The sequence below is a fragment of the Cyprinus carpio genome, chromosome A7 (assembly GCF_018340385.1).
Source record: "Cyprinus carpio isolate SPL01 chromosome A7, ASM1834038v1, whole genome shotgun sequence".
Lineage (NCBI taxonomy): Eukaryota > Metazoa > Chordata > Actinopteri > Cypriniformes > Cyprinidae > Cyprinus > Cyprinus carpio.
This window is the reverse complement of record NC_056578.1, coordinates 40,880,272-40,898,522: the sequence shown is the minus strand read 5'-3', so window position 1 is coordinate 40,898,522 and position 18,251 is coordinate 40,880,272. Positions and strand designations below refer to the sequence as shown.

The following is an 18,251-nucleotide window of genomic DNA, read 5'->3' as shown; positions in this document are numbered from 1 at the left end:
GATTTAAACGTTCTTCCATTTTTAAACCTTACTCTCTCCTTTACTTTAGTTGTCTTTATAGCATCACTGTGAAAACCCCCCATTTTAAAAGAGCAGCTTGTCTTTTATTCTGGCTTTTACTTTAAACCTGGCGTTCTGCCAGACTATAGGCATATAACACACCCTGCCTGTATCTCCCGCCTTTTCTGCACCTTTTACCCTTCTCCAGGTGTACACACACGGCGTGGGGTTGTTTTGTGATCTTATCTTTGTAGAGAAGCAAGGCTAGGTTGGAGTTAGGCTTGTTTGCCTTTTTCATCTCTTTTTTATCTTTTGTTCCCAGCTCCACTGCCATCTGCCTTCCCCCTCCTTGCTGGTACCTTTCTCTTGTCATCTCAATCATCGTTCACTTTTGATCTTGTTTTTCCAGGCAACATATCTTTTCTCTGTGTGTGTGCACCCTGATTTTTTATAATGCTGGTGCCTCCCTCCCTGGTAAATCTGTCATTGACCACTGTAAGCAAATATGCGCTGGATTTTTTTTTTTTTTTAGAGCTTGGATTTCAGGTCTAAATATTCCCCCACCTTTCCCAGGTGCACAGGTATTTTGTTCCTGCAGACCCCGAGGCTTAGGCTTCCTTTCTAGTGTGCCATTTAGAGAGACCACTGGTTGCTTTCCATCACGCTTCAGACAGACAACTGAATTTATTCATCAGACACTCCTAAACCCCAAATGAACAGAAGACTAAAATACTACAGAATACTAGAGAAAAAAAGCAGAGCAACCTAATGTTTTCAGCTGTAAAAAACTGAACTGATAATAGAATTAATGTGTTATGTTAAAAAATAATTTTTCCATAAAATGTTGAATTTAGATGTTGTAACACTATGATATGTGCCAGTTTACCTGTACTTTAAAAATGTGGTCTTAATCAGATTTTCTCATTTTATGTAATCAAACTAACAGATTTAGTTCCTATTCCTCTGATCATTACCCCAGTCTTCTTTGTCACATGATCATTCAGAAACCTTGATTCAATATGCTGATTTGCTGCTCAAGAAATATTTCGGAATATTATCATTTTTATCTGATTACTATTATCATTAGTTGTGCTGCTTCATATTTCTATGGAAATGCAGAGTGATAGAACAATTTCTGAATCATAACCTGCCAAAGTATTTAGTGTGTTGATATGCGTTACCTGCCATGGTCGAATTTCACCCGCATTTGGCATGTTGGCGAGGGTTCATTTTAAAACCCTGATTATGTGGCACTAAAGACTGCAGTAATGATGCTGAAAATTCAGCTCGCATCACAGGAATAAATTACATTTTCAAATATATTCACATTGAAAAGACTTCTTTTAAATTATAATAATATTTTTACAATATTATCGTATTTTTGATCAAATTAAATGCAGCTTTTGTGAGCATAAGAGACTTCCTTCAGGTGAAAAGTGATTTTTAAATTATTTAATTATTAATATAATATATATATATTATATATTATATATATAATATATATATATATATATCTATATATATATAAACAAAATACTTTCACTTTAAAAATATATATTATAGATATATATATACTATATTATATATTTATATATATTATTTTTTTTACCTTGGCTGATGACAGCCTTTCTGTTCTTCCCGTCCAGGTCAGCTCTTTCAATGACGTGGTGTTTGGCATCCACCCAGTACATACGGTGACTGGCATAGTCAATGGTAAGTCCATTGGGCCAGAAGAGGTGTGTATCTGCAATTATTTTGCGATTAGAGCCGTCCATGTTGGCATATTCAATGCATGGCATATTTCCCCAGTCAGTCCAGTAAATCTTCCTAAAGAAAGAGTGTAAGTAATGTTAGAAAAATATTCGCATAATAATATGCAGTCAGGATGCAACAAAGCAAACAATTAATGTCCTTTTCGATGAAAAACACTATGTGATGTAAGATCTGCATGCATCTGTGTGTAAGAATCAGTGGACACAAAGCTGGTAGAAAACACAGGGCTAAATCTTGTTGGAGAGGGAATTCAAGCCATATTTCATAAACCCCTTTGTCCTCTATGACAAAGAGCCACGATGAGTGTTGGCTGCAACTCAAGCCTTGTGACAATCCCTGAATGACATTTTTGCACACACAACCTTTGTGATTAGAAGCAAATTGAGTTACAAAGTTTAGCCAGAAGTCACCAGAATGGTTTCGTGCACTGCTTCCCATAATTGCTTATTACAGAACATCAACAACAAATGGTCAACAGAGGGGATTTTCATGCAAAAGAACAACAAATTTGCAGTGACAAATTTCAGTGCATAAAATAATAAATGTACACAATTTGCATGCACATAAAATAAAGGGGTCCCAAAATGAGGAAAGAGTCTGATGTCACTTTTGAAAAAGAGGTTATTTTTGAGAACTTTAAAAAAAAGTTTGTACTTATTATGGAAATCATATACTTCACAAAATTCAATGATGAACTGCCTTTAACCGTCATTTTGCATTATTGACACACTGTTTTCCTAATTAATGTTGTTCAGTTGCTTTGACACAATCTTTTTTGTTTAAAGCACTATATAAATAAAGGTGACTTGACAAAATATCCTTAAGTGTGAACTGAAGGTAATGCTTTTGAACACTTAACTGCATGTTAATTGCAATTAAATGAAAATGTATAGAGTTTTAATTCAAATGCAATTAGCTGATCCACTTAAAATGGACTTAAGTACTTAATATGTAATTTCATAATCACTTCTATTGTCTTTGAAATATGGTTAAAGTACAGCTGAATGTACTGACAAGCATTTATGATAAAATGCCATGCATTTAAATATGTTTGTAATTAGACATTTGTAATTATCAAGTTGCACTTTAGTACATTTAAAATCATTTAAATGTAATATCGTATATTATAATCAAGTACTTAACATGTGCTTTAGAATGTTAGTCACACATCAAAATAAGTGTAAAAGATTATTAAAACAATGATTTAAAATGTACTTTATATTAAAACCATTAATTTGACATTATTGCAAGGTGCACTTCATAAAAGTGTACTTAAGTGTGTTCAGAAACAGTCAAGAAAGTGTCTCTTTAAGTCACTTAAGTGTTATTTTAACATCAAATTATCTTCAAGCACAGTTTATAAAAGTATACTTGTAATATTTGAAGTACACTACAAGGGCACATTCAATATAATTAAGTGCACTTCTTTTTAACAAGGGGTACTATGAAAACACTGTAACTCTTTGAACACAGGACTTCCTACCAAGTCCAGAAAAAGCATTGCGCATTTATTGTGCAATACTTGTGCTGAATAATGTGCTCAAAAATTATTATAAGTTAAGTATTACACAAGAGTCAGAATTTTTACCCTTCCATAGGGTGCAGAGCGATGGCACGGGGTTTTTCCATCCTCTGCCATAAAAGCACTTTACGTTGTGAGCCATCCAGATTGGCCACTTCAATGCGAGACGTACCCGAGTCAGTCCAGTAGAGCTTATTATGAATCCAATCTATGGCCAGACCACCTAAGAAAGTAAGGAAAAACTATTATTGCTGTTTTAAAACTTAATATTATTGCTGCTCCAAGTGTTATATATTATTTATTCTTTGTTTCCTTGCCGAAGCATGAAAATAACATTTTACATAATTTATTTATCATTCATTGAAAAATCACTCTGCAATATATGTTTTAGACAGATTTAAAATGTTTTATATATATATATATATATAAAATGTGTGTGTGTGTGTGTGTGTACACACCTTTTTAGTTATATATATAGATTTTTTTTTACACTAAATGCATTAGGTCTGCATGATTAGGACAAAAAAACAAATGTTGATTATTTCATTTGACATTTTTGGTGTTTTTCTCATTTTTCATTTTTCAAAATCAAGTTTTATTTTTTATTTTTATTTATGTATATTTATATACTTTTTATGTTAGGCAACTGCATGCCATTTTCTTTATCTAAGCTACAAACACATTAAAAATAAACCAAGAACTGGTCCTGGATGTCTTTATTGCTGTTTTATATGAATCAAAACTATCAAACTCAATGGTTAAAGGGACAGTTCACCCAAAAATGAAAATTCTCTTAACATTTACTCACCCTCAGGTTGTTTGAAACCTGTATAAATTCCTTTCTTCTGCTGAAAACAAATGAAGACAGCTGCTGGTAGCCATTGACTTTGGCAGTTTGAGAAAAATACTATGGAGGTCGATGGGGACCAGCAACTGTTTGACCAACATATTCCACAAAATAGCAGAAGGAGGACATTTATAGAGGTTTTGAACAACTTGAGGGTGAGTAAATGATGACAGAAATTTCATTTTTGGTTGAAACATCCCTTTCACTAAGCAGCATAAACAACAAAACCATTTTTCAAATTTTGAACAAATTCTACTCAAAGCGAGCAACATAATGATAATGGAACGCTTGCATTAACAATCAATGAAATTGTCACTCACTACTTTACACACTGTTTCATGCACAGCTGCAGTTTAGTACGAGCCTGGACTCCTGTTATAATCAATGCAGCTGTCTACACACTCAGAAAAATCTCTTATTTACACAGTGTCTACACCATGTTGACTGTAATTGGCTGCATCTTGATTTGTTTACTGAGCTAATAGTGCAGTGGAAATCAAGCAAGACTCACAAAGCAGTGTATCTGAGGAATATACAGTGAAAACGACTCCGTACCTGGGCTCTCGAGACCCGTGGACACGACCTCCTCCACATTACTACCATTCAGACTGGCTCTCATGATGCGGTCCAGTGTCACGTCTGACCAGAACACCAGCTCTTTGCCATGATGAAAGTCCAATGCGATGGCGTTTTCCAGATTATTCAGTAATAACGTGTACTCTGAGCGGTGCGGCAGAACCTGACGGATATCAATCCGATTCGCAAACAACAAAACCGGTTCTGGACCTGGGAATAGAAAACCGTTTGTATTTAACTGATCACCTAGGTTCCAAAATCACCCGATGTTTTGCTGCTTTCACAGTAGATATTCAGCCTCACCCAAAGCTTTGCAGCTGCGTTTGTCAGGTCGAAGCTCGTAACCTTGCACACACCAGCAGTGAAATCCTCCTTCCATGTTGGTACAGCCTTGACTACAGTAACCTTCATCTGCACACTCATCCACATCTGCGTTCAGAACACAAACGCAGGAAAGTTTAGAGAGATTAAATACATTACATAAAAACATTTATTAGTCAGTTTAACCTTCAGTTAACTAACTAGTATTTAACTGAGAACTTGCAACAATATCTAACAACAGATATTAAACAAAGCAGACAAGTCCAATACATTCCTGGATTTCTACACTTAAGGATCCAAAAGGATTTAGTTTTAATAAAAGCAAACACTGTTAAGTGATACTGTACTGAAATATCCCTGAAATTAAACTGTCACACTTCTTATACTCATATTTTTAGTGTTTGTGTATAAATATACAGTACTGTGCAAAAGTCTTTGGTATGTTATCGATTCTTCACCAAAAAAAGTTAAGTCAGTTATTTATACCATTGTGAAAAAGAAGTGTGATTAATTGTATTGAATGTGTACATATAGTGTGCTTACAGACTTAAGTGCATTTCTACAAAAAACTGTACTTACAAATATATATATATATATATATATATATATATATATATATATATATATATATATATATATATATATATATATATATATATATATATATATATATTATATATATATCACTTAAGGTTATTTAAAAGAGGGACAGTTTCATGACTGTTTCTTAACACAGTTAAATACACTTTTAAAAACCGCACTTAATGTTAATTTTTTTTTTTTTACTTTACAGTACAATTCAAATCTTATTGTTTTAATTATCTTTTCTCATACTTTAAAGTACTTTAAAGTACACTTAACATACTAAAGCAAATGTAAAGTACTTGATTATAATTTTAACTGCAATGTTTTATTCCATTTTAAATGTAAAGTTCATGTATTTTAAAACATCCTCAAACTGCAATTCTTTCATTACAAATGTGCAATTATGAAAATATTAAAATACATGCCATACAAGTTTCAATAGAAGTATATTTTGTTAGTGTATCATAAATGCCTGTCTGTACATTCAGTATTTCAAAGACAATAGAAGAAACTATAAAATTACATATAAAGATGTACTTAAGTCCTACTTCCGTGGGTCAAAAACGCTAAATTGCACTTAATATAAATTTAAACTATAATACATTTCCATTTAATTGCAATTAACATGCAGATAATTCCATTTGTGATTACATGAAGCAGAAAAGAAAAACTGAGAGAGACTAAATGTATAAGAACCGTGGGATAAACTCTTAAGACACTTGGATAAATGTATCAAAATGAATACATAAACTTTATAAATCCCTTGCAGAATTCATAGAAATAAATGAGATAAAAGATATTTCCCCATGTTTCATTAGAAAATAACTATTACAGATAATGCTGATCTTAACCCCATGGTTCTTAACTTTCTTTTCTGCTGTCTTTTCCCCCCCTCGTCTATGGCCTCACCTCTGCATGTCTTCCCGTCCTGATTTAACGTGTAGCCGGTGTGACAAGTACACTGCACCAGACCTCGAGACATCTGGCATTTCTGTGAGCAGCCTCCATTGTTAACATTACAGTTTTCTTCACTTGACTTGGAGCCTATAAACAACACAGGCACACAGTCGAATGTTAACACAGAAAAGAGGAGGGAATCAGATGCTTTCAGTGGAACTACGACTACTCATCTTATGTTATATTTCACATATTTTGTACTAATTTTGTAGACTCACGACAGTCCTGGTGTGGATGCTCATCAGTCCCGTCTTCACAGTCCTTGACGTCATTACAAACCTTACGCTGACCAATACAGCGGCCATTTCCACACAGGAACTGATCCGATGCACATGGAGGAGTTTCTAAGAAACAAGGGGAATGTAAAATGTAGAGCATGTAGGTGCATTCATTACTAGACCTTATAAATTATCTAAATACTTCAAAACAATCCATTTTATTTGATCCATACTAAGTTCATTCTGGGCAGATTTTGGGAGAAATGTAGCGTTGCATCACTTTCTCAGCAATGGATCCTCTGCAGTGAATGGGTGCCGTCAGAATGCGAGTCCAAACAGCTGATTAAAACATCACAGTAATACACACCACTCCAGTCCATCAGTTAATGTCTTGAGAAGAGAAAAGTTGTAAGTTTGTAAGACACAAATCCATCATCAAAACTTTTTAACTTTAAACAGCTGCTTCTGGCTTAAATATGAGTGCATAATCCATAATAACGCTTCCTTCAGTGAAAAAATCCATCCCCTGTTGTCTTCTCACATCAAAATCCACCCACGTATTGGTTTAGAGCTATTTTGGGCTGTTTTGGCTTGCAAACAATGTACTAACATTTCAGATTAAACCAATTATTCATAACAGACTAATATTTTGGCTGAAAAAACAATTATTATGCATTATGGACTTTTTTAGCTGGAAGTGATGGTTTGAAGTTTAAAACATCTTAATGATGATTTGTTTCTTACAAACATGCAGCTTTTCACCTCACAAGACATTAACTGTTGGACTGGAATGGTGTGGCTTGCTTGTGGATTATTGTGATGTTTTTATCAGCTGTTTGGACTCTCATTCTGACGGCACCCATTCACTGCAGAGCATCCATTGGTGAGCAAGTGATGGAATGTTACATTTCTCCAAATATGATGAAGAAACAAACTAATCTACATCTTGGATGGCTCAAGGGTGAGTAAATTTACAGCAAGTCTTCATTTTTGGGTGAACTATTGCTTTAAGAGATAAAAAGTATGTATTGTCTTTTATATTCCTTACCCGTCTTTTCACAGCCTTCTTCATCACTGTTATCAGAGCAGTCATCCTCCCCATCACAGCGCCATGACAACCGCACACATCGACCAGACATACAGCGAAACTGATCAGCCATGCACATCGATGTACCTGATGGTGAGAAAGAGGCTTGTGACAGATCACACACACAAATACTACAATAAAACAGCTACTCACTGCAGTTCTTTTCATCTGATTGGTCGTCGCAGTCGAATTCTCCGTCACACCTCCAGCCTGCATTGATACACATGCCACTGCTGCACATGAACTCTGCAGAACGGCAGGGCTGGTGGGAGGCTGCGTTCACACACACACACCAAATCAGACATACACACACTCATGAAACTTATCTGTACAAGGAAATCTCCTTGAATAACCCTTGTGATAAGAAGCACACTTTATAATCAAATACCTTACAGTGTGCTTTTATTAAAAAACAATTCCAACAATAAACTAGCATGCCAATGTCAAAAAATGACAGATTTACAGTAATAACTGTTTCATGGTAAAATATTTTAAATGAAACAGCATGTGTAAAATAAGTTCACTTGACTGTAATGAATGTGCAGTTGTAGTGTACTTCAAAAATTGAGTGTATATTTTTAAAGTACTGTATTTGCAGATAATAAAATATTAATGAAATAAAAGGCCACTTTTTAGTTGCAAATAAAGAGACATTTTCAATCCTAACATTTTACACTTAAAACGTGCACTTTGTAACAATATTAAAAATTGTACTTCATGATCTTTTGTCATGCTTTAAAGTAGTAACACTTCATTTGATGACACTACTTTAACACTTACTTGACTTTAATATAAATTCAACAAGTTTCAATACTTGATTATAATTTTAACTCTAGTATTTTATTTGATAATACATTTAAAATATTTTAAATGTACTGAAGTGCAACTTCATAATTACAAATGTCTAATTACAAACTTATTTTAATTCATTATATTTATCATAAATGTACATTCATCTGTACTTTAACCACATTTCAAAGACAACAGAAGCAATTATGAAATTAAATATGAAGATGTACTTAAGTCCTACTTAAGTGTATCAAAAACACTGCATTCAGTTCACTCTCAAGTACATTCTTTTAAAGTATATTATTTCCATAATTATGCAAAAGTGTGCTTTTTCATTCATTAATTTCATTTAATCATTTAGCAGACGCTTTTATCCAAAGCGACTTACAAATAAGAACAATAGAAACAATCAGATCAACAAGAGAACAACAACGGTATACAAGTGCTATGACATGTCTCAGTTAGTCTAGTACAGAAGTTTTTTTTTTTTTTTTTTTTTTAAGAATATGATAGACAAGAAAAAGAAAAGGTAAGTACTAGTATTAGGTGGTTAAGTGCAGGTTAAGTAATATATATATAAAATGTTTTAAGAGAGAGTAAGAAAGAGTGAATGTTCCTTACAGCAGTCCGACTCATCAGACCAGTCCCCGCAGTCGTCATCTCCATCACAGTGGTAGATGTCCAGAATGCAGCGGCCATATGCACACTGAAACTCCTCAACACTGCATGTGGCTGTCATCACGTCAGATGCTGGAGAGAGAAATGATTTAACGTGATTTACACACCCACACACATGCACCTGCAAACAGTCCAACAAATACCTTTCAACAGCTATTTGCAATAAATAAAACAAACAAAAACAAATATAACATAGAAACAAATACAGTCACAAGTAGAATCCAAGGATCCAAGCATACTGTATGAAAAAAAAAAAGTGAAGAAATAGACCACAGTTTCACAGAACAGTTCATACTGTTGTTGATCAATGGTAGCAAATTTCCTTTGATCAATTTTAGTTAGCAGATTCTTTATTAAAACCAAAATCTGATGCTTCTTTTTTAGGATGCTGGAATTTACAGTCAATGGTTTTGTGAAATTTTATTACGTTCATGTCAGAACATTTCTGGCTGGCAACTGCGAAACTAGCTGACAAATATAAATAGGTTCTTTTTGTCAACCAGCTCTACAGTATACAAGCACAGCTTTAGAATGAGCAGAAATTATTTAGGAATAATGAAGAGATATGACTAAAACATTTATTTTCTCTTTAGCTTTACCAATATGACAATTTATATGACTTGATTTGGCACAAATTTTGTTTCTAGCATATATGAATTGTTTTGTGAATTCTGTTTAGAGGAACACAATGGATGGATGCACGGATGGTTGCATGATAGATGGATGCATGATGGATACATGGATGGATACATGGATGGATACATGGATGGATTCATGGCTGGATGGATGCATGGATGATGCATCATAGATGGACGCATGATGGATGGATGGATGGATGGATGGGAAACATGGATGCATGACTGATGGATAGAAACATGGATGAATGGATGCATGATGCACGAATTAATGGATGCTTGGATGGATGGATGATGGATGAATAGATGGATGATGGATGCATGAACGGACAGATGGAAACATAGATGCATGTATAGGTGCATGATGGATGAACGGATGAAAGATGGACGCATAATGGCTAGATGTTTGGATGGATAGATGGAAATATGGATGCATGATTGATGGATGCATGGCTGAATGGACAGAAGTAGAGGTGTTGATTTGACAAATAAGTGCACTGAAACACAAAATCAACTTACGGCAATTCTCTTCATCGGTTCCATCTTTGCAGTCCGTGTCTCCATCACAGTACCAGTGTTCTGCGATGCAACTTCCATCAGAGCAGCGGAACTCTTTATCAGAGCACTTCCTCTTATCTGGACACACATAAAACAACAAGGGCTTGAGAATCTTGGAGTGTGAAAAATCTATTCATTTTATTTACTGGTGGTGGGATCAAGATTGCTTGGTAGAAAATTTGGGTCAAACTTATCAGACATTTAAAATGAACAAATAAATCCCAATTCCACCCCATCTGAAAAAAAAAAGATGCAGATGCAGACCTTGATGAACTGATTAGACAACCATGTGTTGTAAAGTTCATCTGAGTATTTTAATAAACTGATGGCTAGCAAGCATAAGGTCTGCACAGCTGTCATTGCTGCAAGTGCAGGAATCTTTCATCTTCAACAGTTGAAAATAATGCATTTAATTCAAATCAAAATAGGTTTTTGTAACGTTATAAATGTAACTTGGTAAGTGTCAATTTCTTTCATAAACACAAAAATGCCATAGTGATTCCAAACCCTTGAATTGTAGTGCATAAGATATGTCTGATCTTTAAATAGTACTGTAAGATATAACAAAGCATGCATGTAATGTTTTCAGACACGTAATTGGATGTTAACTGCAACTGAAGGAAAATATACTATAGTTTAAATGCATATCAAATGCAATTAGCTGGACTTTAAAGTGCTTTTTGACCCATTTACTGTAAGTAGGACTTAAGCAGATCTTCATATGCAATTTCATAATTACATCTGCTGTCTTCGGAATATGGTTAAAGTACTGCTGGATGTACTGACAAGCATTTATTGTAAAATAAAATATAATGATGAAGTTTCGACATAATACATTTAAAATACCTTATCTTTAAATGTAATATTGAATAATCAAGTACTTTACATGTGCTTTACTTTAATCAACACTTCAAAATAAGTGTACTTCTTTAAAGCATGACTAAAGATTATTAAAACTTATTAAACATTAGTCTTTAAAACCTTTTTATTTGACAATAACTTTTTAAGAAACAGTCAAGTGTACTTTAAGTCTACTTAAGTGCCCTTTTATTTGATAAATATATCATCTGCAAAAAAATTTAGTTTTTTTTAACTATACTTAATTATTATTATTATTTTTTTGCACATTCAATAAAATCAAACACTTTTTTTCTCAAAGAGATTCAGCACATTATGTTATTTTATATCCAAGGGTGTTTTACAGGGTGTGGTTTTGCATTGAAGGGCACATGCTAAACGTTTTGCAATGCTTTGTCTGTCCGTACGGTTTACTTCTTTTTGTTTTGCTCTATATTGCTGCTCTCACTGAGCACTGGCAGGTCCGTGACTAAGACCAGCTGATCAGAGTTACAATAAAATGATGACCTGTTTGTTGTGAGCGCAACACTTTAAACATGTAAGGCGTGCCGAGATCAGGTTTCCACACCTAAAGAACCTTAAATCATCCTGAAAGAACTACATATATCTAAATGATCTCACCGCACTGCTCGTCACTGTTATCTCCACAGTCATTGTCTCCATCACAGTACCACAGGCTGCGGATACAGTATCCATTCTGACAATGAAACTCATCTTCCTCGCAATTCCGTGGAGCTGCTCAAAAACAAAAATCATACAGATGTTGTACATTTTGTAAAGTAATGGGTTAAAACAGATTAAACGTTTTCACAAAACAACTACTTTGTTCTGTTTAAAAGAATAGTTCACCTAAAAACTAAAATTTGCTTATGTTCTCATCCTCAGGCCACTCAAGATGTAGATGAGTTTGTTTCTTCATCAGATTTGGAGAAATGTATCATTACAACACTTGATCACCAAAGGATGCTCTGCAGTGAATGGGTGCCGTCAGAATGAGAGTCTAAACAGCTGATAAAAACATCACAATAACCTACAAGCAATCCACATCACTCCAGTCCATCAGTTAAGAGAAAACATGAAACAAATCCATCATTAAGACATTTTAACTTCAAACCCATTGCTTTCGCCTAAAATACGACTCCTCTATCCATAATATATCTTGCCTCAGTAAACAAGTAATCTCATCTGAATCAGGAGAGAAATTTGCACAGATCAAATACTGTTTACAAGTGAAAATGGTCCAAAACAGCTCTAAACAAATATGTGGCTGGATTTTGATGACAGAGGACAACAAGAGATGGACTTTTTCACTGGAGGAAGTGTTATTATACATATAGAACTTGAGAACAATATTATAGATAGAGGACTCCTATTTTTGTGATGGTTTAAAAGTCTTAATGATGGACTTTTCTTCCAAACACACATATTTTCTCTTCACAAGACATGGTGTGGATTACTTGTGGATTATTGTGATGTTTTCATCAGCTGTTTGGCTCTCATTCTGACGGCACCCATTCACTGCTGAGGAACCATTGGTGAGCAAGTGATGCAATGCTACATTTCTCCAAACCTGATGAAGAAACAAACTCATCTTGGATTATTTTAGGGTGAATAAATTTTCAGCAAATTATCATTTTTGGATGAACTGTTCCTTAAAGGTTTGAGAATTCAGGAATATATTATCTATGCATTTTCATGTATTCATTTTCAAGCAGTGCTACAGAAAAAGCTAGCGACACACTGCAGCGACACAATCCAGTGCACTGGTGGCGCTCAAAGCATTTTATTGACACCGGTAAGGGACTCCGGAACAAAATCATAAAATGTTATTATTTACATAACCACATCCACCCCACACACACAAAAAAAAAACAAACACACCAGTGTATTTCTGCACCACCGCACTTTTATCCGCCATATGCACAAAACATATTTCTCAAACTGCAAAGCACACTGGAAAAGCAAAGAGCGAATGAACTTCCTGACGCTTTTTCCAATCCTTTTTCCTGATACATGTCATTTTATAATACAATATTTTACATGGTGTTTTACCTACATGCACATTTTTTTTTTTTTTGCAAATTTGTACTTTTTGTTATATTGCTAATTAAAAGGGATATTTTGATTTAACAGTTATTTTGTAGTAAAATGCATATGGTTACATAAAACATGAGATAAAATTATCTCACTTGCACAAAAATGCTAAAAAATTAATCTAAATACACAGGACATGCAGCAGTCCTTGGACTATTGGACAGAGGAAGTGTGAATTATCACATCACGCTACTGATATATTAACTGATAATATAAACCAAAAGGACAGACAGAAGCAGAGAGAGAGGTGTTGAGTGTAAGAGATGAGGCAGTGTGGTGGAAAAGAATGAAAAATGAATGGAAAGCTTATGGCACACAGACCCCCCATCAAGAGACACGCCTCAAGAGTACGGCGCTGAGAAATATGGGTCAGATGCAGAGACTATTGTTGCTTCTGTTTTCCTCTCACTACCTCACAGACAGACATACTGCTCCTCTACAGAATTAAAATGTCTTACAATGGTAAGGATCGCTATGAAACTAACTCCATATACAACTTACAGCTTACAAAATAAGACATTTATTAACTTTTGCAAGGGATGCTAAAATGGATTAGACGTGAAGGAAAAGACTAAAGTTCAGGTCAAATATTAAATCTTCATGTTGTTTTCTGGTCATTTTGACCCAGAGAGGGTTTTCTTTTCCCCCCAAAATGCTAGCTTATGACTAAAACTTGCCGATTTTGCTCACAGAAGGTATACGGTTTCCCAAAAATGTTCTAAATTATATTTTTATGTATGTGTGTACTTTTTTTTTTTAACTTGTTTTTGTGATGTTCCTAGTCACAAATGACCAGTATACTATAAATTTCTTGTTATTACAACATATTTGATTATATTTTATATTTTTCAAACTTGTTTATTTTCAATCAGCACAGGTTAAGTACTTCTTTTTGGACCTGACTGATTGTAGGCCTCATTGACCTGAGCTTGTTGCCATAAAATATCCAAAAATAATCCTTTTTCACTCAAACATTGAAGTGCAGAAGCTCAAATCATTGAGGCCAATTAGAAATCAATTAGAAAACAAGTTGACAAAAATATTTAATCCAATATTTGGACATAATTTAGGATAACGAGAGATTTACAAGCAGTTCAAATTAGGAAAATAATTTTCAGTTTTCATTTAAAAAAATAAGCATGACAGAATATATATATTCTGTCATGCATAGGGATGCTATTTTATTTCAAATCAAAGCTAAATACACGTAGAAACAGTGCATCCTTGTGGCGTGGATGATACAGAAGAGCATACACAGCATACGGTGATACGGAGAGACACAGAGGAGACTGCTGACAAAGGAATTATTGAATAAAGTCGTTATTTTTGTTTTCTTTTCTTACAAAAAGTGTTCCCGTCACTCCATATAACCCAGATTGCACATCTGATGTCAGATGGAGTATTCTGACGACGACTTTCATACCTTTTATGGACCTTGACACTGTTATTTACTTGTCAGTCTATGCAACAGTCACAGGCCGGTTTTAATCCAAAATATCTTAAATTGTGTTCAGAAGACGAACGGAGCTTTTACGGATTTTGGAACGACATGGGGGTAAGTGATTAATGACAACATTTTCATTTTGGGGTGGAGTATCCCTGTAAGTATTGTCAGAACAGTTTACCTCTATTAAAGGGACAGTTCATCCAAAAATTTAAATTGTCATCATTTACTCACCCTCAGTGGTTTCGAACTGCAAGTGTTTCTTTCTTCTGTTGAACACAAAAGAAGATATTTTGAAGAATGTTGGAAACCAAACAGTTGCTGGTAGCCATTGACTTCCATAATGGAAGTCAATGACTACCAGTAACTGTTTGGTTACCAATATTCTTCAAAATATCTTATTTCGTGTTGGAGGGTGAGTAAATGATAACACATTTTCCATTTTTGGGTGAACTGTCTCTTTAAGGGTACATTAATAATACATGCCACTTAATAACAAATGTACTAGATTTGAGATACATGCTTGAATCTCCTGCTTGCTCCTGTCATAGTGTCAATAATGACCATATTTGAGCTTCAAACCAATGCGAAAGGTGTCATAAAATAATTATAGCATGCTGTTCTCATGCACTCATCAATTTAGACAAGAGAGCAACTTCTGAGGTCAAGATTTTCACTAAATAATGTATGACATTTCAGTTTATTCTCACTAAACCCTATCGAATGCTTTCAGAGGACTAGAACATACACCACGAGTCTTAAAAATCATTCTGTAGCTTGAAAAGTTGGTTACTATCTACTGCCACTGTATGGACAAGAACAAGAATTTGCCAGATGTTTTCCTTTTGTGACTAAATAATGACAGAATTTTGTTTTTTCCCTGTGTTTTCCTGCTCTTGGACTAGCTACCTAAAAACACTATTCTTAAACATGCTATTTTAAATTAATTAAATATACCTGAACTGTTCAAAATGTGAAAGAGAATCGCAGTTCAGCACAGCAGAAAGAAACAACAAAAACAAACAAACGTTTTTCATATTTAAACTACAAGACAAAAAAAAAATGCACAGGTTTACTCACGACAGTCTTGTTCGTCAGAGTCATCCTCACAGTCGTTGTCTCCATCGCATAACCACGAGCGCCGGATGCATTTTCCATTATCGCAGTGAAAGTCTAATGGTGAGCATGTGGGCAATACTGAAGGAATGGAAGAAAGCAAAACCAATTAACCAAATAAATAAAAGACATTCAAATAACTTCTGACATTTTGAATGATAAAAAAAAAAAAAAAAAAAAAAAATCATGCAATTGTTTTAATGCTAAATTTCATTCTAATAAAAACATACTATTATTTATAATAATAACAATTATTATTATTAATTATCATTATAAAGATTAAAATAGTAGTTGGCTGTGACGAGAGGGGTGGGGCTGAGAGCCGTGGGAATGGAGCGAGACCGGTGTAGTTGATGTTAATGCCTGCGCCACTCACCGGTCTCGAGTCCCACGGAGGAGCTCCAGAAGGATAAATGAAGGAGTGATGATAGTGTAAGACGAGAGAGGACCAGGCTTGGATTTTATTTTGTTTTGTTTCTGTTTGTGCGTGACAGTTGTCCGCGAGGGGCTATCGCACTCTTTTGTGTTGATTTTATTATTAAAGTTTTCGTTTAAATGTTCGTCGGTTCCCGCCTCGTTCTTCCCGTGACTATGAATGTTTGTTACATTGGCATTGTTATTTGATAAAAGTATAATACTACGTAATATAGTGTATTATATTCCACGGCTCTGTGGAATACTTGATTCTGATTGGTCAGTCGCGACATTACGAGGTCTGTTATCCTTCGATAACAACCGGTAAAAACTAATAACACAGGCTCATCCGGGTAACTGAAGTCAGCGCTATACGCTTGTTAGGAACAGTTTTTCTTTGTGGAGGCTTTACGTTTGGTTAGCTAATAAAATATTAAACCTCAATTCAATATTATAAAATAAAATTATTTGTGTCATCCTGATATCGCGGACTCGCTCTCTCGTTTCATACAAACGCAGCTGCTTTGCAATGATTGTTTTGTACACTGCAATGGATTGTAAGAATCTAAGGAAGTTTGGACGAAGAAACTCCTCCCGAGTCTTTCTGTGTCCTCAGGATACGCTAGAGTTTGACTGATCGCAGCATTGAGAAAAGGACATTGTTAAGGTGCCGATGGTCCTTAATGATCTTCCTGGTGCTTGTTCGGCACGTCCTGGACTAAGTGTCTTCTGTATGGCCCTGTAGGGGTGGATACGCTCAGCTGAGCACATCACCCTCCGCAGGGTCATACAGTCCCGTCAGGTGCCCTTTGTGAGGCAAAAAAGATTGTGCCACTGTAGAATGATGTCGGAGGCATCCTGAAACTCTTGATGCACAGCCAGGAAATTCCTGAACCCATTTTTCACCACACTGTGAATGCTGGTCAACAATTCCTTGTGAAAAACAAGAGTGCTTTATTTTCCTGAATGTGCACTCGTAGTGTACTTCAAATATGAAAAGGTTATTTATAAAAAAAAAAAAAAAAAAAACTATATTTGCAGATTATATAATATTACTGAAATAACAAACATGAAAGTCATGAAAGTGTCTCTTTAAGTCACTTAAGCACACTTTTAAAAATTGCACTTTGTAATAATGTCAAATTAAGTTTGACTTTAAAATAAATTTTAAATCATTGTTTTAATAATCTTGTGTCATGCTTTGAAGAAGCACACTTATTTTGGTGTGAGGACTGACATATTAAAGCATGTGTAAAGTACTTGATTATAATGTATTTTAAATGTACTGAATTGCAACTTCATCATTACAAATGTGCAATTTCAAATATATTTAAATGACATACAAGTTTCAATAGGAATACTATACACTAATATATATATATAAAAAATAATATATTAAAATATTAATTTTATTGAATGTGCACTTAAATTAAAACATTTAAAAATGATAGTTAAAAATGTTTTTGAAGATAATATAATAATAAAAGGACACTTAAGTATATTTAGAGTACACTTTTTGAATGTTTCTTAAAAAGTGATTGTCAAAGTTTTAGTTTCATTTTAATAAGTTTTAATAATCTTTAATTGTGCTTTAAAGTACACTTATTTTGATGTGTTGACTAAAATAAAGCACATCTAAAGTACTTGATTGTTTAATATTAGATTTATAGATAAGATATTTTAAATGTATTATGTCATCATTATATTTTACATTTTATTTTACCATAAATGCTTGTCAGTGCATTCAGCAGTACTTTAACCATATTTCAAAGACAACAG

General features: G+C 34.3%; 1 protein-coding gene across 3 annotated transcripts in view; it reads right to left on the bottom strand.

Moving 5' to 3' along the window:
• The window catches only part of LOC109085877 (low-density lipoprotein receptor-related protein 4-like), a 93,001-nt gene that overhangs the window by 26,216 nt on the left and 48,534 nt on the right, over positions 1-18,251 (bottom strand). For all 3 annotated transcript variants that reach the window (XM_042761188.1, XM_042761189.1, XM_042761190.1), the window contains exons 3-14: positions 16,023-16,139; positions 12,026-12,139; positions 10,508-10,624; positions 9,297-9,425; positions 8,040-8,159; positions 7,848-7,973; positions 6,800-6,925; positions 6,534-6,668; positions 5,022-5,147; positions 4,698-4,928; positions 3,362-3,518; positions 1,610-1,827 (exon numbers count right to left, since the gene is read on the bottom strand). In XM_042761188.1, coding sequence (XP_042617122.1) covers positions 1,610-1,827; positions 3,362-3,518; positions 4,698-4,928; positions 5,022-5,147; positions 6,534-6,668; positions 6,800-6,925; positions 7,848-7,973; positions 8,040-8,159; positions 9,297-9,425; positions 10,508-10,624; positions 12,026-12,139; positions 16,023-16,139 — 1,716 coding nt within the window. The remainder of the gene's footprint in view (positions 1-1,609; positions 1,828-3,361; positions 3,519-4,697; positions 4,929-5,021; positions 5,148-6,533; positions 6,669-6,799; positions 6,926-7,847; positions 7,974-8,039; positions 8,160-9,296; positions 9,426-10,507; positions 10,625-12,025; positions 12,140-16,022; positions 16,140-18,251) is intronic.